Source organism: Diabrotica virgifera, chromosome 8 (genome assembly GCF_917563875.1).
Source record: "Diabrotica virgifera virgifera chromosome 8, PGI_DIABVI_V3a".
In the NCBI taxonomy this organism is placed as follows: domain Eukaryota; kingdom Metazoa; phylum Arthropoda; class Insecta; order Coleoptera; family Chrysomelidae; genus Diabrotica; species Diabrotica virgifera.
In genome coordinates this window covers 183,583,836-183,609,414 of record NC_065450.1, presented here as the reverse complement: position 1 = coordinate 183,609,414, position 25,579 = coordinate 183,583,836, and the positions used below count along the sequence as shown (strand labels likewise).

General features: G+C 33.2%; 1 protein-coding gene across 15 annotated transcripts in view; it reads right to left on the bottom strand.

The window, feature by feature from the left end:
• Positions 1-25,579, bottom strand: part of LOC114342596 (nematocyst expressed protein 4) — a 236,263-nt gene that overhangs the window by 35,308 nt on the left and 175,376 nt on the right. For 14 of the 15 annotated variants that reach the window (XM_050658127.1, XM_050658131.1, XM_050658130.1 and 11 more), the window contains exon 2: positions 1,014-1,172. In XM_050658127.1, coding sequence (XP_050514084.1) covers positions 1,014-1,172 — 159 coding nt within the window. Of the gene's footprint in view, positions 1-1,013; positions 1,173-13,264; positions 13,293-25,579 lie in introns of those variants that run through there. The other variant, XM_050658135.1, reaches the window with a different exon arrangement.

Below are 25,579 nucleotides of genomic sequence, written 5' to 3'. Positions count from 1 at the left end.
AAATATCAACCGTCAACTATATCACAAAAATCATTTTTCAAGATTTTTCGTTGTTTTTTGGGGGTGTTGTTTAGCTGTAAGGGAAGCAGGGGTGGTTTTGGGATATGTTGCATATGCAGATCGACAGCAATAAATTAGCAAAAAAATATGCCGCGTCGTACGATTTTCTAGCTCTTTAGGTTCGCGAGATATGGCTATCGATGATGTGACATAATATTAAGCTACATCAACCATTGTTTCTCGGTTAGGGGTGGAGCAAAAAATTTGTTTTTTACGGCTAATGACAGCAAAAAATTAGCAATTAAATATCAACCGTCAACTATATCACAAAAATCATTTTTCAAGATTTGTCGTTGTTTTTTGGGGGTGTTGTTTAGCTGTAAGGGAAGCAGGGGTGGTTTTGGGGTATGTTGAATATGCAGATCGACAGCAATAAATTAGCAAAAAAATATGCCGCGTCGTACGATTTTCTAGCTCTTTAGGTTAGCGAGATATGGCTATCGATGATGTGACATAATATTAAGCTACATCAACCATTGTTTCTCGGTTAGGGGTGGAGCAAAAAATTTGTTTTTGTGGTAATAAATTAGCAAAAAATTAGCAAAAAAATATGAAACTATTCCAAATATGGACTTATGAAATGGATGATCTGGCTTAATAGACATTCAACTATAGTGGTCGTATGCCTGTTGTGTGTGTATTGTTCTGTACATATTGTAAAAAGGCTTTCTTCTTTTTTTCATATTTTATTTTCACTTCCTATCTAAACCATGGTTTTTTTTTTATATATTAGTATTCGTTACTTTTCTCTTCTTGTAAGTACCTAAAATTACCAATATATTTTTATTTTTTTTAGATGGCCTATCATAAGTAAAATGTAGCATTTATTTGTTTTAGAACCTTTTGAATATTTTATGATGTTAAGGGTTTCTAAGAAAACTCCAGCTTCAGATACTTAATTATATTAGACTCTACAACATTAATGTTTCTCCATAAATAATCATCAAACTTACCTGTTTGGTGGAATGGGTATTGTTGATATGGGGCTTGATTTCCATATCCCGTAATATTACTAGCTGGTACCGGATGACGTGTATCTATGGGATAAGGTGGGACTACCTGTGGCGATTGAGCATGCTGCGTTGTCGTTGTGACTGTGACTGAAGGACCATCTGAAAGAAAAAAAGTTAGTTTAGTACTGCTATATTATGTTGAGTACAAAGGGTGGTTGGACAATCGAATCAAGTTTAGCTGTGAATACAATAATTTGAAGAGGCACTAAGGTGGCGTAGCTTTATGATATGAAACAATAATTAAAAAGTGAGAGCACTAGACTGTTTTGATAAAAAAATTAAAAAAAAACAGTAGACAAGAATGAGAGGCTAGCTTTGAAAAATACATTAATTTTGTGAAGGTTAAAAGACCTCCTTTTGATGTATTTTCCGGTTGTGGAATTGGTGATTTCATTGGTTACAGGAAATCATACCACATTACCGATAACTGCTATAATTATGTCTTTATCTATAAACTTTTATGCCAGATCCACTCGGCCTAATGTTTATATTAAAGACTTAAGGTTTTTCATGAACTTTTTATGTATTTTCTCTAAAACCACGGAAGATCACCGAGACCACGGAAACGATAAGTTACTGGAAGCTACTGTTGCCTAGAATCGGTCTTGGTCTTGCAGTCTTGGTATTGTTCTTGCATTTTCGCAAGATGTTCTTGTTTCTTCAATTTACACCAAACATAGAGAATCCATAAAATTATACCAACAAGAGTAACGACAACACTGTAAAGCAAGACAAATGCCCATGCACTAGTGATGTTGATTATACATAGTTACTTTCGAGTATTCGTTACAAATCGATACTTTTGTAAAAAGTAATTATTTACAGTATTCGTTACTATGATTACTTTTGTTACTTTTGTATTTGAGTACCGGTAATCATATCGAGAATCGCATTTCTCAGTATTTCGTATAAGTATAAGATCCGATATAACAACGACCTTCACCGATCTATTTAATGGATAGAAGTTAAATGATACGTTATCTATTATGTTAAAAATTATTCAAAACAAATGATTAAAAAAACCATAATTTTGTCCAGACTAATTAGTAATTAAAAATGATTTTTTTTTTATAAATTCTACTATTTTTTTGGCCCGGGCATGTATTATTTTAGATTTTTGGATCACAACAATAAAATACACATATACCAAGCAGTGCCGGTTTAACACAGTCTGCCGCCCGGTGCTGATACGGATGCCGCGCCCAGGCTCAAAAATATTTCTTAACTTTATTTCAATTAATAATTAAAACCGGTATAATTTGACTTAAACTTTCAATTGCTGTCAGCAGAATTGCTATTTTATTTTTTAATCAAACGTTATTCGCGTTCAAAAGTTGCAATTTCTCGATTTTTTGAAAGTTCCACCGCGTTTATCTCGAAAACTATGCATCCTACGAAAAAACTTGTAAGAACATTTTTGCTTAGAATTACCCAAGAAATACAAAAAAAAAATGTTTTATTTTGCGAAAAATCGATTTTATGTAATTCCTCAAGTTCTTTGTTTATAACAATCTTATCGACATCCGGATCAACTGTTACCCAAAAAATTCGTGTTCTACGGGTCAAAATACATAAAAAAACTTGGGTAAGTCCATCTAAATAAAGGAGCCCATAGCACCCCCTCCTGGACACAGCACTAATTTGTTTATAAGCCAAAAAATTGTTTATAACTTTAAAACATTGCTGAGGCTGCTTCAATAATCCTATTTCAATTCTGTTAAGTGCATTAGATAGGTGGAGTACTTCTTTATATGTAAAAAAATTGACAAATCTTTGTATGTTCTAGTTTTTGTTGTGCAATATTTTAAAAAATTTTAATTTTTAAAAAAAAGTTTAGATTGCAAAATTATTATGCAAAATCTAGTAAGTTAATTTTAATGAAATTTGGTGTACGGTTTTAGCAAATTAAAAAATTTTTTTAAGCGAATTAGGAAGGTTCCAAGTGTAACCTAAGTGATGGAAAATAATTGAATAAGGACAGGCTTGTTTTGCCCCCTTATTTTATATTTATTGCTATTTTGAAGCAAGGGTGATAAATTAAGACATTTTTAACAAATCGCATCTGATAGAAAATTTAATTATCTTCGTTTTATTCCTATAGGACTTTGTTCTAAAATGAATAGTTTTTAAGTTATAAGCAAAAAAAGTAGAAAAAAAACGAAATATTTTGAAATTTTTAAATATTTTATCTTTTTATTAATGTTCGGGGCATACTTGAGAAGGAGCATAAATTAATTATTATTAACGAAGTTATCACCTAACTTTATCCGCAAAAATCTGAATGCCACCTCTCACATCCACCTAAAAACAGATTCTTACTTGTCTAATTATATTCTTAAACGCTGTAGAATGATATAATTTTCCGGCGCGCGGCATGTTTGTACGTTATCTGACATTTAGATAACATAAACTGAACACAGTGCATAAACCATATAGGTACGTCGACGTTAATAATAATAATTTATTTATAAATTATTGTTAAGTTTTCAAGTTAATGATAAAACAGAAAAATTTTTATTATTATATCATGTGGATTTGTATGCAAATTTTATTTTACCATAATCATATAATTTCGGAACAGCACGCGCTTCGCGCGTACCGCCCTAGAACCTTCAACCGCCCGGTGCTACAGCACCCAAAAGACCCCTGGTTAAACCGGCGCTGATACCAAGGCATTTAGGCAAAATAAATGATTTTTAGGGAAATAGTGAAACAGGAAAAAGTTTTCAATAGAAAAATGGGTGGAAATTCATAATTGCAGTATAAAATGCATCCAAAAGTACATAAACATGTCAAAATCAGTAATTAAGGGTCAGACTTTGTTATTCGGGGGTTTTGGGATCACTGAACACGACTACGCAATCAGAACGAACCTCCGAAGAACCTGATGCCCAGGGTTACTGCTAAGGTACGTCACCTATACTTTCGAGGGTTTTGGCACTTAATTGATGTAAACAATTACTCGAGGGTTTTTGGGATTGCTGAACACGAATACGTCATTAATAAATATATTTTTAAATATAGTAATATTAAAAAATATACTTATTCCTGTGTTTTTAATGTTAAATGCCCGGTCTAATAAAAACAATGCCACACCTACATGTAAAATTAAAGTTGATAATCATAGTCTAGAAATATTATCATTTCTACATTTTTTTCGGTCAATCTAAGCTATTTTTTTCTAGGCCTGATAAGAATAGTGTGTATTTATTATTAAAATCTAAAGTGTTGCATTTTTATTTTCAAAGGAACGAACATCTATGAAATTCTGTGAATTATCTACCTCCACAAATCGTATAGATATCTGTTTCTGGGTACATGCTTTCATGCTTTGTTAAATGATATACCTCCCTCTGTTTCAGCTACTTCTCAGCGCCCTGTAATCCTGTAAAACTCTTCATAGCCTTCGTCCTTCATAGATAAAATTTTAGTTAACTGTACTGATACCGAGCACTCGTCTGATACCGGTCCGATTCCGATATCAACCGATTGTAGATACAATACTCAAATAGGTACTCGCTCTGATATGATTGGTACGAAGTAATCAGAGTAATCAAAGTAATCAAAGTAACGATTTGCCTTTCTGTATAGTAATCGTTACTTTCGGTATTCGTAAGTAACAAGTACTTTGTAACGAATAGTTACTTTTTCAACATCACTTACAATTACTATCGAAACAAAATATATGCTTCTGCTTCTTCAATTTACACCAGACACAGAGAATCCATAAAATTATACCAACAAGAGCAACGACAACACTGTAAAGCAAGACAAATGCCCATGCACTTGCACTCATTGTTGTTTGACACTGTTGTCTCTAAAGAATCGATTAACATAAGAACATAAGCTGCTTTTCATTTTGTTAATATGTACATTTCTCACACTACGTCACAGCACTTAGTTTTATTAATTTGAAAGTGGAATAAACGCTTGAATAAACATTCAAACTACGTTCCCGATTGATGAATAGCATTGCCAAAATAATTTTAGTCTTTCGAATGTAGGTCTCACTATGGAGTAATAAAAAAGCTCTGAACACGCCTAAAAATGAATCGATAATGGACAGCGGACAGACAAAATTATAATCGTAAGGGAACTAAATGTTCTTTATACGGGGGTAATTTTCGAAGTATATACAACCGATCACAAGCGAAGAAAACAGCATTTATTAAGAGGAAGCAGTAGCGATCAACAGGTAGCGACAACGCGTTCCAAGATTGCGGCTGTAATTTTGAATATTTTTCGAGATATTTGGCACACGAATTCGTAATATAATATAAACAATACACAAGAAAGGCAGTAAAAATATATGCGATAATTACCGGGGAATATCTGTCACAAGCACCATCAGCAGAGTTTACGGAAAAATTATCAAAAATAAAATAGAAGAAGAATACAAGGACTTAGAGGTCGAAGAGCAAGCCGGTTTCCGCGCTGGCAGATCCACCACTGACCACCTATATTGTGTAACACAGTTAATAGACAAACAAATAGCCTACAATCAAGAACTGCATTTAGTGTACATAGACTTAAAAAAAGCATACGATACTGTACCACAAAGTAAACTTTGGGAAGCCCTCGAAAAAACTAACATCAGTCTGAACCTCATTAAAGCTGTAAAAAATCTATACCAACATAATATAGCAAAAGTTAAGCTAGGCAAGGAAATCTCGTCAGGATTTGAAGTGAATAAGGGTCTTAAACAGGGCTGCTGTCTATCGCCGACACTATTTAAAATATATTTAGAGCAAGTTTTGAAATCCTGGAAAAGGAAATGTAAGAATATGGGTATACCGCTAAATGATGATAACATGCTATACACTCTATGTTTTGCGGATGATCAGATTCTTATGGCCCAGGATTATCACGATATTGAATATATGATCCGAAAAATCATAGAAGAGTACCGGAACTGGGGTTTAGAAGTGAATACCAAGAAAACGGAATATATGTGCGTTGGTGGTATACAGCAGGATCTAGCGTTGGAAAATGAAATAACTATTAATCACTGTCAGGAATATAAATACTTGGGTCTTACAATTACACAAGATGGAACGTTGGACAAGAATATCCAAGAAAGGTGCACACAAGGAAGGAAAGCTATCGCATTATTGAACAAAATCCTATGGGACCAAAGTATCTCCAAAGAAAATAAACGTAACATCTATAACAGCATTGTTAAGAGCATTATAACATACAGCAGCGAAGTTTGGCCACTTAAAGAAAAATCCGAAAATATGCTCAGAACAACTGAAATGGACTTCTGGAGAAGATCTGCTGGTATATCAAGAATACAAAAAATCAGAAATACAAGAATATTGGAGCTAATGGATGTAAAGCATACAATAATGGACGATATAAAAACAAAGCAACTAAGATGGTTTGGCCACGTACAACGTATGGAAGAAGACAGATTACCCAAGCAAGTGCTACGATGGGCACCAAAAGGACGGCGGAAGAGAGGAAGACCTAGGAAAAGCTGGATAGAAGGAATCCATAGGGAAATCGGAGAAAGAGGCTTGAACGAAGACATGTGCTACGATCGAGAGCAATGGCGATTGGGAATCGGAAGACGTCGTAGAACGTTATAAACCGATTATATATATATATATATATATATATATATATATATATATATATATATATATATATATATATATATATATATATATATATATATATATATATATATATATATATATTCGTAATATAATAAAGGATGGCGGTACAGAGCCCAATTTGAAAAATATATTAATATGTGGAAATTAATCTGTAATTAAATACAATATTAAAAAAACGAGCCTGTACCGCCATTAAGAAGAACAAAAAAATACACTTTCTTCAAATAAACTTTTTTATCCGATGCCTAGATTTTGTGACATTTTGGAACTACTAAAATTTTTTATTTAATTAGTAGTTCCAAAATGACACAAAATCTAGGCATCGGATAAAAAAGTTTATTTGAAGAAACTGTATTTTTTTGTTCTTAATGGCGGCACAGGCTCGTTTTTTTAATATTATATTTAATTACAGAGTAATTTCCACATATTAATATACTTTTCAAATTGGGCTCTGTACCGCCATTCTTTATTATATTACGAATACGTGTGCCAAATACCTCGAAAAAATATTCAAAATTACAGCCGCAATCTTGGAACGCGTTTTTTCTACCTGTTGATCGCTACTATATCACCTTAAAAAAACCTTATTAATTTTTTTCCACGTACATATGGCATAAAACGAATTATGACCCTTAAGTGGAACTGGGCGGTGCACATAGCTAGAATGTCGGATTACGCGAATAAGAGATATACTAGAGACAAAGACAATAAGCATATCGAAGTAGAGATCGTTCGCCAACAAGATGGTCTGATGATATAAAACGGATCGACAAAAATTGGATGCAAACAGCACAAAACTGAAATACTTTCTTTCTTACTTTCTCCCCTTCCTTGTATCCTATCAGGGTGTCGGATTTGGGATCGCTATTTTAATTTACATTCACCCATCTCTTCCATTCTTTTCTGTTTTCGGTCATTATTTTTAATTCCTCGAGTGATTTTCCTTTAACTTTTCCCGCCTCTACTATTTGCTGTATCCATTTTTTTCTTGGTCTGCCTCTTTTTCTTTTTGCAATGCTCCTTGCTTCGTGGATTCTTCTCGTAATTCTGTTGGGTTGCATCCTCATTAAATGCCCATACCAATTCATTTGTCTCTTTTTTAGTTTATTCATTATTGGTTCTTGGTTGGCCATTCTCCTAATAGTCTCGTTGCTTAATCTATCCCATTTTGTCTTTCCAACTATCCTTCTTAAATGTCTCATCTCCATTGCATTTATTCTGCTCTTATGTTTTTCCAGAATTGTCCAGTTTTCACTTGCGTAGAGCACAGTCGGTATCACTATTGTGGTATATATGTTTATTTTTGTCTCTCTTGCAAGTTCTCTTTTCCCCAGTATTGGGGCTAAGGCATAGTATAACTTGTTTGATTTCTTTGCTCCATTTGTTATTTCCCAGTCTATTTTTCCGTCGTTAGTAATGATACTTCCCAGGTATTCGTAAGTTGTAACTATTTCCAGTTCTGAGTTTTTGCATTTTATCTTTATTTCATTATCTTCTTTGCCGTTGATTATCATTATCTTTCCATTTTTGGCTCTTCTATTTCCTCTACCCCTCTACCCATATATCCATTAGTTTCTGCATTTTGTTCTCGGAATCTGCTATTAGTACTATGTCGTCCGCATACATTAAGGACTCTATTGTTACCGGTTGTAATCTATGGTATCCTATTATTGTCTGTAGTTGGTTGGTTCTTGCTCTAGTTTTTCTTATTAATTCATTCATTACGATTATGAATAGCAAAGGGCTGAGACTATCTCCTTGTTTAATACCTCTATTCCAATTAAATTCTTCTGATCGTTCCCCTGCTATTTGTACTCTTCCTTTTACCTCTTTGTAAGTACTTTCTATAATTTTTATCAATCTGTTTGGTACATTTATTTTCCTCAAGCATTCCCCTATAATTTGTCTTTCTATCGTGTCAAATGCTGCTCTTAGGTCTATGAATGCTAATACCAGTTTTCCCCCCGTGTCTAAGCATCTTTCGATTAGGTTCCTGATGGTAAATATGTTGTCATTTGTTTGTCTTCCTGGTCTAAAGGCCGCTTGTTCATCTCCCAATTTCATTTCTACTTCTTGCCTTAGTCTTTTCTCTAATATTTTCGTATACACTTTAAAGCATACCGATGACAGACATATAGCTCTGTAGTTTTCGCAGTTTATATGTTCTCCTTTTTTGTATATTGGTACAATTATGTTATTCTGCCAGTCTCTAGGGATTGCTTGTTTTTCCCATGCCTCTTTATATATTGTCCATAGCCAGTTTATTCCCTCTTCTCCCATGTATTTTACCATTTCCGGTTCAATTTTATCATCTCCTCCTGCCTTGTCTATTGTTATGTTTGATATTCCTGCTATTACTTCTTCTCTACTTATTTGGTGTATCTCTGTGTTTTCTTGGCCTTCATTTATTACATTGTCAACCTGTGTTACTTCGGTATCAAATTTTTCCTCATAATATTCTTTCCATACCCTAGCTATCTGTTCCGGGTTTATTTGAATTTGCATTGATCTATCACTAAAACTGAAATGCATACCTGGAAAATGTTGAGGGAGACCTATATCCAGCAGTGGATAGATCGGGGTTGAATGAGGATGATGATGATGATGATGACATGATGTCTCATATATCTTCTTCTTTTCCGCACAATTATACAAGGTGGCTTAAATGAGCGATGGTCCATAACCAGACGGTAGATAAAAAAGTGCAAGTGATTGGCAATGAACAGAGGATATACTCTGTGTGGGTAATGCAGAACTCATCGCTTATCACTTCATCTCTTCTTTTTGTCATATGTACTGGGTGGCCCAGAACCTCGCTTGCTTGTTCTAATACTAGCAGGTAACAAATTAAATAGATCTTGTTCATTGACTTAGACGAGGTAGTGTGCCGTGCAAATGTCTTGAATCTGAGTTTCACTTCCACTCGAAAATCCACAGGAGTCCACTTCCTAAATGTAAATAAGAAATCTTCATTGCACATATTGATAAGGGATAGCCAGGGTTTCTATAATAATCCCAATCATCTATAATTGTACCCTCTGTATTAACAGAGGGGAGGTTACGAGTTATGGAGGGTTACACAAGGAACGGCACTGGGCTCGGGCTTCAGTCTGGTAGAGGTGTCTTGGCCGGGGTTCTTTAGGGCTCAAATACAAGGGATAAGAAAGTGAGGTACGGAAGAGAAAGAGAAGAGAAGATAATTTTGGGCGCCACCCTATCGCTGGATAGGGAATACAGGGAATAGAAAAAGTTAAAAGATACCAGAACGACAAGAAAAGACAACAAAAACGATGCGAAACAAATAAGGTATGACTACTACACAGTAACAAAATAAATTTAGAGAGAGTGGTAGGTAATTATGTCTCGCGGTAATCACTAATATTATTATGACACATATACATGCACAACCCAAAAACAATAAAATACCTGAAAGAGATAATGTTTACATGCATCAAAATAAATAATGAAAAGATAAATGTGAGGAAATAAAAATAAGTAAATATTTGATTTAAAAAGATATATTGTGATCTTCAAAACATAAATAAAAACAAATAAAATTAAAAAACACAACGATTAATATTTTGTTATAATTTATATTGAGTTCTCTTTGCGCAACGTAATAATATTCAAATTTATATTCTCAAGAAAGGCGAGAAAAGTAAAGAAAATGATAGTTAGGTATATGGCAATATTTAATTCAAATTAAAATAAGACAAATGAGTGGTTATTAAGACTTGAGAATACGTTAAAGAAAGTTTAACGAAAAATTTAATAGTGATCACTATACGTACATAAATAAAATCAACGAAGAAAATAATCTACATAAATTGCTTAGTATAATATATCGTATGTAGTATGTATATATTCCATAAGAAATATTATTAAGTGTCTGTCTGGTCTATACCAAAATAAACAAGTGAGGGGTCTAGATGCAAAACCGGACATTTCCACTTTTTGGTCAAAATTAGTTGAATACACCTCTGTAATGTGTGATTAAAGATCCATATATTAACAATTTGATAAAAAGCAAAATTGAACAGTTCCTAGTAGTAAGTCAGTGTGAAAGAATTGGTTCAGATTCAAAAGTGGACTTTTCCTCCAATTTGAGATAGGGAAAAGTAAAGTTGTAAATTTTTAGTTTACTCAGAATGACATAAAGTGGAAATGTCCGGTTTTGAATCAAGCCCCTCAAGTGATAAATAAACCAAAAAGGCACTGAACGTTTGAGTCAATAAACCGCTTTTAATAAGGGTCAACTGAACAATAAAAAAATAGTCTGTAAAATCATAAACCTCGGGCTGGTGTATTCTATATTCTGCCGTGCGAAGCTCAAAGGCGGTAACTGATTTTTTATCAAAAATGAGATTTTTGTATTTCTAGGTAGAACAGGGTATTTAGAATATATTTACAAAGTCTTTGGAGTTGTAGAAGCATTATATTTTAAATAAAATTGCCATTTTGTTAGCGGTATCTACACTTTTCAATTAAAATACTAAGCCATTTGGCGACAAATGTTAAATACTATGGCGTTTTGACAGTATCTGCTACAGTTGCCGCCCATATACCTTAGCATATTGCACTTACCGCTAATATACTTTCAAGAATGCTACGCCTACATTTAGAAACCGCCAAATCGCCTTAGTATTGCAAAGTAAATTCGGCCTAACTTTACATGGTTATTATTATTGTGTTAGTTAAAAGAGTTGTGTTAGTAAAAGAAATAATTAGCGAGGATGGTAAGAACTTTTCGAGATTATTATATATATTGAAATTTATTTTCTGTGGATGATTTATATCTTTAATTAGGCGGTAAGATATTTTCATAGTTAAAAAATATTTTTTTAATTAGGTTTTAAGTCTTTATAATATATCCACACGCTGTCCACAAACATTTTTAGAAAAAGTGACTGAAACTATTTTGTTTTTTTAGAAAATCAAGTAGAGTCGAGTAAGAGTTGTGAACCACCAGGTGAAACCACTGAAGATAATATTATAGAAAGAGAACAATTTAAATTGTTCTAAATTGTTAATATTCTAAAGCAATTACAAGAGGTGGAAAAAAATTATGTTCAGCCTGTACAGACGCAAGGTTTCTTTCATACTAAAGCTTTCTGTAATTAACCCTTTGTTGGTCGTACATGAGATTAGCAGTCCCATTGATTGAATTTTTTTTTTATTAAATACAAGCTATTATAGATACGGGATTGTAGATTTGGGATATCTTACTTAATCTTTTGAGAATCCTTTACCTAAGTTTTATACAAAAATCCTTTATACATTTTCTAAGAAGGCGTCAGATACCTGGTTAATGATACAAAAATTTGTTTATAAATTAATGATGTATTCAAAACTATGAATCAATTTTATTAAATTTGTTTTTAAATCAGAGTTTTATTGATAATATTTCTGGACCTCGGAAGTAAACTACACTATGTCATTTTAAGCAACTTTTTAGTCGAGCAGTTTAAATATTTTAAAAATCTTATATATCCCATAATTAGGTATCTTTCGGTCTGAAAGACAATGTGATCATATTTTAATCATAACATATAACTAGAATTTTAGTCATAACATATAACAACTAATAAAATGGTAAAATTTGCCCTAATTACTGTAAGTCATGGTATTTTACCGAATATAATATTGTGAAATGCCCAATACTATTTTATTACTTATCGTATTTATCTAAAATGAGATGAAAAATAACCTGCATAATAATATTATGGTCGGTGTCGACGATCATAAAAATCTTAAAGCTCTATATTAATATGTCGTAAAATAGGAAACTTTTGTCGCTAAGAAACAAAATAAAAATATAATAGCTGAGAAAGTGAAAGTATGGTTTAAATTCACAGTTGAAGAATTCTTTAAAACGCTTAACATCAGGTGTTTAACATTTGATAACAATCTGAACAGATTCTGTTTTTTTTTTCATTGTATACAGTTTCTGGCCAAATTATTAGACGCACTATAAAAGATTTTATAAAAAATGTTAATTATGAGGTAATACCATTGTAATACTAAATAGGTTTTTTGTATGTACCAGCCACAAGGTATGTTGTTTGTCTATTTAATTGTCTATATTTTATCGCAAATAGAACATTATTATTAATGAACCAATATGTATTTATTGACTCTTGAAAGAAAACAGAAATAACGACAGCTAAATTTTGTCAATTTGTTGTTGTCATATTGTGACTCAACAAAATAATAACATTTAATAATACTTTAATTGTTTCAATTTACTAAACTTTAATACACAGAAAAGCTTTTTATTTCATATCAATCACAACTGTAAACCACATACCGCAATAGGCTTAGTTTTATAGTAATTTTTGATAAAACAATTTAGCGGTATCTACCTTTTTTTATATAAAACTTTGTTTTAAAATATCATTAATGGTTCCCTTAATAAACTGGGGCATATATCCATGCATAAAAACTATTAACTAGTCCATAAATCCCTAACGGGCCAAAATTTTAGAATTCAATTTTGAGATCGATTTTGCTACCATTTTGTCAAATGTTAGTTACCGCCTTTGGGTCTAGCACGGCAGTATTGGTACTTACAATATCGGCACATGTCAACACAGGTAGTTCTGCCCTATTACAAAACAATCACAGCCCAGACACTTGAGTTGCTGATCTTTGAAACATGTGAATCAGAGCGGTCCCAGCGGCTTAGATGATTCAGGTACACAGGTGGAGAGATAATGAAACAATAACAGAGCAACTTAGCAGCGAAACGGTACAGCGACAAGGTACAGGCGTCAGTCAAGCAAAGCGTCAAAGTGTGTCAGATGTGACTTAACGTCGCTAAATTTCTAAGACATCTTAACTCACATACCGACACAGGGAAAATGAATTGGTAATTGACTTGTGAAATTTAGATCTACTTTTAGGGATGAACGAGATAGAGGGGGTTATTAGGCTATTATAGTCCTTATTAAGTCTGTGGAACAGCTAACGGGTTTCTTAATGGTTCGTAGAAAATGTGTTTCGAAAGTAACAAAAGGAGAAAAATTCATTGTTAGAAGAAAAGAAATAGGAGATCACAAAACGATGAAGTTACCATCTAAGGATTTTATAAAAGTACATACTTTTGCGAAGGGAACATGCCACATGATAATTTAGAAATCAGATCATGCAAGGGGTGTTAGTTCATTACCACAGGCGTAGCTAGAAAAATTTCGAGAGGAATTATGGGAAGAGGGGGAATTCCACACATGCTATACAATCATCCCAATCTGCACGGCCACTCGAATCAATATCATATTTTTACGGACACTTAAATATAATAAGCTATTACGTACGCGTCTTTCTTCGGTTTCTGCAACACAAGAATAATATGGCGATGCAAATAAAAACAAACATCCACATGAAAATGATATTATTATATTCGGTAGGAGTCATTTTAAAGATAAATATTGCCTATTGTGATTAAAATAATATATCAATCACTGGTATATTTATTATGTTTTAAAAACTTCGAAGAGTTTTGCTTGGAAATATCCAATTATGCATATACATTAAAAAGTACTTTTAAACTTAATTTGAACTAACCTCTAACAACACTGTGCCAGTATTAGCAACCCTGCTATAATTATAGTAAACATACTATAATTAGACTGTATTTAGTATTATAATATAATTAGAGTCATATTTAAAATTTTAAATTTACCGCCCACCCCTCTACGTGGGGGGTCGTGTTTGGTATCATTCGATAGATTTTTGACAAATATTGAACACGTATTTTTTAGTTTTTCGATCTGACGTTCATTTCTCCAAATATTTCATTTTTCTTGTGAAACTTTGTGATTCACCCATTTTCTTACGCCCCGCTCATACCGTCAGATTTTTTAACTATACACTGATCTGCAACGTACCTTATCTTAATCTGACGATTTTGAGTTTTTCTAAGGATAGATTTTTTTTTCGGACCCCCTTAACGAACTCCCCTCTATTAAAATCGAATATATGGTAGGGATTCATTTACAGGGTATAAGGTTTCTCCCCATGTCATAATATGACGCGCTTGAGTAACTGCAAAAATCCCCGCTTGGGCTCCCCTACCACAATGATTTACAGAACATAATGCAACGCCTTAATGAATGCTCTGATGAATACGGACTGAAGATGAATTTGAAGAAAACTAAATGCTTGATCATGACTAAATCAGCAGATGCAAACATCCAATTGCGAATTGAAGATACTGTAATTATTAAATAAAGAATTGCTCTCAGATTCAATAGAAGGTTTATCTATCAATGGAGAGGAATACATAGTACGAGTAGTAGACCAAGTAGGGTTCCGGACCACTTTGAACCCATGCCATCAAGGTCTCCGATGACGGTGACCAGGGTTTCTTTGATCTAGAGGTGTACAAGATGTACCAAGAATTTATCGACAATGATCAGAGTCTTGTAAGAAGTAGTCGATTAATTCTTGATCGCTTCTTTTCCACAGAGGAAGTGATAGACAATGACCAGAGGGAAGACGAAGAAGTGCAAGAAGTGTTGTCTGACAAGAAGAGGCCACTCTATATGCCAATTACTTATCTCTTGATATCTTCTTCTTCTCCGCACAATTATACCAGGTGGCTCAAATGAGCGACGGTCCATAACCAGACGGTATATAAAAAAGTGTAAGAAGTGATCGGCAATGACCAGAGGATATACTCTGTGTGGTTAATGCAGAACTCACCGCTTATCACTTTGAGATACCGGTAAAGACGGACTTCCACAACTTCTGTGTTACAACTGTTTTTGTCTGCACTTCTTCTAAACTCAAATGATGAAGTTTATTGGTGGTTTTTATTCTTCTTTTATGTTTGAATTGTTAATAACTAAGACATTTAAAGTATATAACACGATGGACATTACAAACAAAAATTCAGTTTTACGAACTTTTCCAAAAATTTCTATCAGGCGGCCATCATGTTATATACTTTAAATGTCTTATTTATTAACAAATCAAACATAAAAGAAGAATAAAAACACCAATAAACTCCATTATTGGATAAAATAAAAATGTATACCATTTGTATTATTCTGGAACTTTATATAGATTAACTATATCCGTTGGAACTTTACCAAGCTGCAGACGAAGGATGTGAATTGCATAGTGTAGAATTCCTTCCCTTTATCTTCACTGCAGCATCCATTTGGCTTGCAAATTGTAGAAGCCTTGGAGGTGTCACCAGGTAAATGTACCAATAAGTTTTTCAATTTAAAAATCTTTTAGTAATATTTTTAATATTTTCAATATTATTAATATTGCTTTTAGGATTGAAAAACTTCATCTTTTCTTTTTTTCATCTTTCCATTATTGGAATTTAGAAGAAGTGTAGACAAAACTAGTTAACCAGATCAACTAGTACATATTATGGTATCATTTTGCCACATAATAGTTTGATACAATTTTTTCAATTTTTAAAAACACACACAACCAACTAAAATCCCTGCCTAACATCTGAGTGAACGTGGTCATATCGTGAGGAAATGATGATTTTGAATGCATTCACATACCTTAGATGCAAGCTTGTAACTGATATCTTTTGATTTGTGTTAACAACAAACAATTTGACCTCTTATTCTGGCCTGATGATGGGACATAAATTATTGTAAGTCCCGAAATCGGTAACCAATCTTTTAAAATCAATAAAAGGATTAGATTGTGAGTATTGACCCTTTGCTTTATGGGTCATTCCACAAACATACTCCTGTTTTGGATTACTTCGACAACGAATATTTTACTGTGCAACATAAGAAGTACGAAACTAAATTGCGCTAATAATTATTCCAATAAACAACAATGTAATTTGCAATTTACTTTCGTTCTTCTTATTTTGCACAGTAAAATATTCGTTGTCGAAGTATTCCAAAACAGGCGTATGTTCGTAGAATAGGGTATACCTAATCATTGCATTTATGGACTCACATTTACAACTGGTTCATCAAAAAAGAATGTGTGTGTACTTTGTACGCACGTAAGAAGTTATATTTCTATTATATGATTTCAACGAAACTAATATACTTTAAACAGTTTATTTATATTTTATTTAAATATTAAACTAATTTTAGTACTTACTACTTCTCAAAATTTTTTATTAAAACAGTGCCAAAAATTAAAATAATAAAAGAATAAAACACACACAAACAAACACATTGAAAAATGCCACAAATGATTTCTGTACAATGTAGGAAAATTTTTTAACTTAATACGTATTTTCTGAAAAAAAAATTATATAATAAATAAACTTACAATCATAAAATGTATAAAAAAAATAAAAAAATAAAAGTTTCCATTGGGATTCGAACCCGCTTATCAGCGCAGTTAGAAATGAAATTCATTCACCTTAAACTTTTACCCACGGAGACCATGTGTCATCACGTGCGAAGATCAACTAACTAAACGAATTAAACTTTTGACGGTTCTGAATTTAACCAAATTATTTTGATTATGAATTGAAATTATTTAGAATTGAATGAAATTGAAAGGAAATACAACAAAACATGAGTAAGAAAACAATATAGTAGGTGAATATTGATAGAAATTTTGATGGTAATCAAATTATGTAAATCAAAGCATTACATACTATTTTGGTAGGTTCTTTTTAAATTTTCCCAATAGGTAGGTACCTATGACTTTTTTAATTAGGATACTGAAACATTTACAATTATTACGTACCTGTCGCTTTTAAAAACTATTTAAAAAGTCACTACAATATTACTCGACTCTCTGATTCTTTAGTTTTGTATGAGATCGTCCCGCTTGATTGATGCTATCCACAGATCTCTACGCCTTCCGAGATAATCGGTTTTTATCAGTAATTTTGTGATTGCAAACCGCAGTCACAAAATAAAACTCCACTTCTCTGTTAGATGGGCTTTCACACCTGGCATCTTTTCTATGTTAATAAGTCCAAAAATTTATACGAAAACTATTTAAAAAGGCAGTAAAACTATTAAGTAACTTTTGTCTGTTGTTTCTCTTTTCTCTTCTCACAAATTTTATAACACACCAGCCATAACCACAAAAATAGACCACATCAAACCCCAGCTGTGCTACATCCGCCATATTGGATAATTTTTGACATGTCATTTGAACACCCAATCACAGCAAAGGTATAACGCGCGTGCGTGCGACACTAAGGATTTTGATGTAAAATTCACTCCCATCGCGCACTTCAATAAAATTATAATTAATAGAAGATTTTGTTTTTAATGATCAAAATATGAATGAACCAGATGATGAAAATACTCCACCGAAAAAAGAAAGATCGCCTGATTATTAAAACATCACAAAAATTTCGGGAATCTTGGTTGCATAAAGCTGACTTTAGACAAGGTTTAACTCGAGATCCTACTAATTTTTATCAACCTAAATGCAAAGTCTGCTCCATGAAAAGCTCAAATAGTAGTGATTAGAATGCTAAATCTAAGATTCCTTTAATAAAATTAAAAAGATTGAATAACAATCATCTATTACTTAATGTGATAAAAATTGAATTTGACGATTATTTTTTCTCATCTATTATATATTTTTTTTAAGTTTACTATAATTTTATGGCCCTGGCACAATAATCCCATTCACCAGGGTTGTGAACACTGCATTGTGCACGTAAACAAAACTGTTTTAATAAAAAATTATACGACAATTACACCTGCATGAAATGAAATAAGCATGAATTAACGACTAAACAATAAGTTTTGCGTAGAAAAGAATAATATGACGAAAGTAGGCAAAAATTTGATATATTATCATTCGACACCATCGGTTGGCTTTTTTGAGAGTTAGATATTGTGGTGGAGGTACATTTCATTTTCGGTTATGGTCAATTTGGTCAAAAACCAGGTGACAGTCATGGAGTACCCGCCCTTTTCGACAGATTTCGCACCCTTCGAGTTCTACCTAAAGTCCTACACAACAATCCTATTTAAAAAGAGCCAGGATGAGTCATTACAGGCTGTAAGATAAAAATCAGAATAGAAGGCTCACATGGAGCGGTATAAGAATGCGAAATGAGGGTATATTGAAGGGCAAAAATGAAAATTTATAAAAAGTTGCTAACTAAAGATGGTATGCAAATAGTCGTCGAAACTTAATCGTCAAAATTCGTATGTAAAATATGTGTAACAAACTCTGGGCTAATTAGCAAAATTCATGAAAAAGTTAGTTACCAGCAATTTTATTGCTGGAATCGAATTATAAGATCCTATATATTAATAATATAGGTATGCAAAGTCCGCAGATAGTGTGCTACTTTTTTTATAAACAAAATGGCGCCGACAAATCGTATTTTTTTCAATTATTGCTCTATAACTCCGAAGATTTTAACTTTACATCAAAAACACCCAAATAAAAATTCACCGCAATTAAATTCTGCATAGAGATATGTTTTTTTCGATTTGCTCCGACGAAAATTTTCCTCGGAAAATGCGGGTTTTCCCAACAAAATCACTAATTTTCAAATAAAGTTTTAGGTAAGTAATTATTAATCAATTATTAAATAACTTAGTGACATCAAAGCTTTCTTGGTATAGATTGTAATTCCAGAAGCCGGTGAAAATTAAACGAATATTTTAGCAACAATGCAATTGTTAATTAACAATTTACGATCGCAATAATAACCAAAATAATCATGATACATTGATCAAACTTATAAAGATGAGATGCTTATTTAATATTATATCTGTTATAGTCAAAGCCCGAATTTCAGGCACTCCTAGGTTTGACTAGGCAATCCTCAGGTCTGACTGACGGTCTTAGTCAAAGCCCGAAATAAATTACAGTTTCGGCCTTTGACTAGTCAAACCTAGGAGAGACTAAGAGCCAAACCACACGGACCACGCTGCAGCGCTACTCTGTGGATCCACAGAGTGGCTGACGATGATTTACCGTGGGCTCTTATGTAGAGTGGCCGGCGCACCCCACACGAGCGTTTGTAGCCGGCCACAGTCGCTCGCATAAGAACCCACGGTAAACTACTTTTGTGGATCCACAGCGTAGCGCTGCAGCGTGGTCCGTGTGGTTTGAGGGTAAGTTGGTCAGACAAAGGTCGAAATTCAATTTTATGCTATTAACCTATTACATAATATGTACCGACTACAGGACTTGTGCGTAGTCGGTTCAGTTCGGCTATTCCTATTCCGTTCCGTGGAACCTTAAGTTCGTTTTACGGCTACTGCTACCGTCAATTTCTCGCCCGTGGAGCCGTACGCTTAGTCTACTTTCGCGCGTGTAAATTACAAAAAAAATTATAATCTTTAATTAAAATATAACCATTAAACTAATAATCGATATTTTTTGTAAGTAATTAGCTTGTACCTTAAACTCACTTTTACGCTTTGAAAGAATTAAAAAAGTATATAAACAACGTAGTTATCGTATGTTTACTTTGCTGTTTCATAACTTTTTGCAAATGGTTGCAAAAAAGTTTTATAGCATTCATTTTCAAGATCTTTGAAATACGCATTTTACCTATTTTTTAAAATTAAAATATAATAAAAACTTTCTGAGAAACGTTAATTTGTTTATAACTATTTTTTTAAACATTTAAAGATTATTCAAAAAAATTAAAAATTTATATTTTGTCGACAAAATATTAAATAAGCATCTCATCTTCAGGCTACGGCTCCACGGGCTGGAAATTGACGCTAGCAGTAGCCGCAACACGAACTTAAGGTTTCGCAGAACGGAATAGGAATAGCCGAACTGTACCGACTACGCACAAGTCCTGTAGTCGGTACAGATCGGCTATTCCTATTCCGTTCTGGGGAACCTTAAGTTCGTTTTGCGGCTACTGCTAGCGTCAATTTCCAGCCCGTGGAGCCGTAGCCTTATAAGATTTCAAAGTTTGATCAGTGTATCATAATTATTTTGGTTATTATTGCAACCGTAAATTATTAATTAACAATTGAATTGTTGCTAAAATATTCGTTTAATTTTCACCGGCTTCTGGAACTATAATCTAAACCAAGAAAGCTTTTATGTCACCGAGTTATTTAATTATTGGTAGATAATTACTTAGCTAAAACTTTATTTGAAATTTAAAGATTTTGTTGGGAAAACCCGCATTTTCCGAGGAAAATTTTCATCGGAGCAGATCGGGAAAAACATTTCTTTATGCAGAATTTAATTTCGGTGAATTTTTATTGGGGTGTTTTTGGTGTAAAGTTAAAATGTTCGGAGTTATGGAGCAAAAATTGAAGAAAAAAAAACACGTTTTGTAGGCGCCATTTTGTTAAGAAAAAAAACTAGCACACTATCTGCGGACTTTGCATACCTATATTATTAATATATACATAATCATAAGCTTCGATTTTCCGAGGAAAATTTTCGTCCGAGCACATCGGGAAAAACATTTCTTTACGCAGAATTTAATTTCGGTGAATTTTTATTAGGGTGTTTTTGGTGTAAAGTTAAAGTGTTCGGAGTTATGGAGCAAAAATTAAAAAAAAAACACGTTTTGTAGGCGCCATTTTGTTAATAAAAAAAGTAGCACACTATCTGCGGACTTTGCATACCTATATTATTAATATATATAATCATAAGCTTCGATTCCAGCAATAAAATTGCTGGTAAATAACTTTTCCCAAAAATGGCCTATTCTCCGATAATCAGCCCAGACTAAACAGAACATTTTTGAAAAATGTAGTTAAGAAATTTTTACACGTCTTTTATTTCCGGTAGCCAATAATCCTCATTTGTGAAAATGGTTTCACCAAAATTCCTGATGGTTCTACGCTTTAAAGTTCACTCTACATTTAGCGCGTCTAATAACGGGCTAAAGCGGTTTTGGCACTTTTAAGCTGGCGATGTTACTAATTTAGCACTAAACTAGGCTGAAACAATTCTAATTGTTAAAAATACTCACTTCGTCTGTGCTTTACTATCAATTGTTTACACATCCATATGAAACCAGCAATTATTATGACACCGATAACTAAAATCGCTACTAAGAACAGGTAGAATAGAGCCACGAGAAAAGCCTCGAGTATATCGAACATCTTAACACTTTTCAAATGTAGATTTTTGAACTTTTAGAAATTTAGTTAAATTAGTAGGTACATAATAAAATAAAACACTGCACATTAGTATTTTCTAAATTTAAGGCAATTTTTTAAAATAAAATAGTAGCAAATACACAATGATTTCAATCTAAAACTCTTAGGGTAAGAACAGAACAAATGGGTCGCGGTGGAGGTGGATGTGGAGGTCGCGGTCGATGTCGATATCCATGTAAAACAAACACATTGTAGTGAATGGAAGAGAACAGGGAGTCAATTCTCGAGAATGATCGTTCCCTGAGCGTACACGCTCACGAACGAATGAAATTGAACGTGTAGTTCCCGCAATGTTAATTCTCGAGGATATTTTTAACTATTCGCTCCGATGAACGTATTCGCTCATTTTAACAGATCTATAGATTTGGCATCGTGGTAAATATTATTGAAAAGTTTGTGTTCCATGTGATAAAACTGTTTCGGTGTTTATTTAAAACCAACCTGATTTGTCACATTCATTCACCAATATTGAAATATGAAACCAATATCACCAATATTACATTATGAAAATGGAAAATGATTTCAGTTTAATAATTAGTAAAAGTCAGTAAATTTTCAATTTATTTCTTTAATTGTGAAAATAATTCATAATAATATAACAGTACTAATTAAATCTTATTCTACTAATTCAGGGTCAATTCTCAGGCCATACCTTGTGGTATATTATAAATAAATTCTGACCTAATAGGTAAAATGACCTTGATCTTAAAAAAAGATTTCGTGGCACATTTTGGTAGTTGTATTGATTCCAAATAAGTTCATCATGTGTAGCGCCTGGATAACGTGTATTTACATTCATTATCTTATAATTACTACATATATCTAAAAATAACTTATTTACTGTACCAATCAATTTTTGAATGAATGTAAAATTACCAGGAATCTAACCTAAATCTATCATAAAAATGTCTTTCGCGGCCGTCTTCCACTAAAGTTTCAGCTTCCCTCACAACACTCACCATATTTTCTAATATCAAATCTTCCACATTCATTTTCCCAAAATCTTATTTACAACAAAAAAACAGAGTTGAGGTTAAGAAGAACGCCGTTACTATTATCGAAAGTATGATGAAGACCACTCGTTGTCGAACGATCACTTTGAGCGATGATTTCGAACGAATCGTTGAAGATTCATTCCTCCAGAATTGCATTTTTTAGAAACGTTCGCTCATTACGTCACGAACGTATACGTTCAGCGAACGATCGTTCTCGAGAATTGACTCCCAGAGCAGGTAAGTCGCGATGGAGGTTTAGCGCGATGGCATCCAGGGGGTTTACATCGATGCTTTTGAAAATAATGAATTTGTTTTACATGGATGTCTACTGCGCGGCCTACAAGGATGCTTACCTGTGATTGATCCGTTCGAAGCCAAGTTTTCATTACCTGCGCTATCTGAGTTGATACTTTTTATATAATCCCTTTTTTGTATTCAGTTTATTTTGGAATTTCTAAAGTAATTAAATTCAGTAAATTTTTGAAATATGAAGGAGGATCTGATTATTTACAGCTGACATTTCATTACTATCATCGCTTGACTGACACAACATCGCAAAAGCACAGTCTTTTTGTCATTCAAATTTCATTAAACTACTTCACTTGATAGTGGTTCTGGCTCGACTGACAGCGCAGGTGACCTCCTTGCTATGTGCTGTCGACATCGACCGCGACTTAACTAGTAGCATCCACCGCGACCTACACCTCCACCTCGACCCACTTGTTATGTTCTTACCCTAAGAACAATCGCTAATGCCCCTTGGTATATCCATAATGATGCCTTAGAGATCTGCAGGTACTAACAGTCCCTGATAAGAAAAAAAAACCTGAACAATATCAAAATAAGTTGCGCGTGCATCCTAACATCCTAGCAAACAATCTACTGAACAACAAACAAGCGAAGAGATTGAAGAGATATGGTCCCTTCAACCTACCTATAACCTAACCTTTACAGTGTCTAAAGTACTGGAAGCAACGTCTTTAATAGCACCCAGCCAATCTGGGACATATAATGAGAGGTAGCAGATACAGGATACTGCAATTAATACTCAACGGAAAGATCGAAGGAAAAGATGAATTGGTAGGAAGAAAATATTCATGACTCCGAAACCTTCTTCAATGGACTGGCTTATCAGCAGATGAATTATCACATGTTGCGCAAGATCGACAACGATATCGGCAAATTGTCATGGAAGCTAGACATGCCTAAAATTTGGGCATGGTACTTAAGAAAGAAAGCCATTGTGTTCTGTGCTATTTTTAGTTATTGTGCTCGCGTAGGTACCTGTGTATGCCACCGGTAAACAAGACAATATGTGTTCTGATGCTTTGATCACTGGACCTTACATCGCTCTGATAGGTATTGTAACGACAATAACTATTTGTATAACAAGGGAGCAAAGTGCTACTTTTCTTCCCGAGAATGAAGTTTACTGCCCGACGCGTAGCGGAGGGCAGTAATCATTCAAGGGAGGAAAAGGCACTTTACTCCCATGTTATACATATGATTTTTCCACCTTCCTCAAATAACAAGTCATTTCTTTTATTTTTAAACAATTTATTTAAGTAACTAACTAACAAAATGTATTAGAAAACTAAAACTAACAAGTAGGTACTACAGTATAACTGTCAACTGTCAAATAGAAGTCGAATTATTAATGTAAACATTGTTAAATCAAAATAACAATTTACTGTTTTTTATCACTCTGCAAAATACAGGGTATTCTATAAATAAACGTTAAAATGTATAGATACTTACACAATAAAAAATAGAATATTGTATAGGGCGCCAATAAGTTATTTCATCAATGAGATACTATGTCACTTTTAATAGAAAATAGAATATTGTATAGGACGCCAATAAGTTATTTCATCAATGACATACTATGACGTCACTTTTACTTGTACTCCCTAGGGAGTAAAAATACTTTGTCTCCTTAGGGAGAGAAAGTACGACTTTGCTCCCTAAAATCAGGTCAGGAAATGTATACTTTCGGTAGAGGTAGGTGGAAAACAATTTATTTATTGTTTCTACTTTGAACAGAGTGTGTAATAAAATAAAAAAAAAATAGTATATTTTCCGGTAAGAGGGAGGTAATGACTATAAAAACAAATACATTACAATGCGACGATCAAGACACATAACCAGTAAAAGATCAAGAGGATAATAGAACGAAAGATGGAGGTATAGTTGAAGTACTACAAATGTAGTAAAATGATCAGCTTTGCAGTTTTGGATAGTTCTGCTTTGAGGCATAGTGCGGCGGCTGGTTATTATGGTAATTCAATATTTATTAAAAATATTTATTTTTTTGCTTAGGTTAAAGCAGGGCATATCGTTGGTGCTACAATCAATTTTGACTATTTTTTATTTAAATTTTACCTTACAAGCACTCTTCTATTTTCATACCATACCATGTCGAACAAAATGTAAACCAATCCACGGTACACTTACAGACGGTATGCAGAGGCGCATCTCTCTCGCTGCTGTGACGTCACGCGCGAGGAGAATGTTTTGTAAATGCATATCATTTTAGGAGATACGTTCCAGTTTTATCGAATTTAAAATGATAGCGTCTGATTTTTTGATTAAAAATGATTATAAGAGAGAAAATAGAGAAAACTATTATTATTCCTAGGGATTTAAAATTTGTCCACCTAAACGTTGTTCATTAAAAATGTATTTGAAAATTATTTTCGAGGAAATACGTCCAAAAATAATAAGCCTTGATTATTAATTCAAGACTACTATAAATATCTACTTTTTTGCAGTATTGTCTTAATAACCTGATGAAATGTTTTCTCTTTTAAATTGCCAGGTAA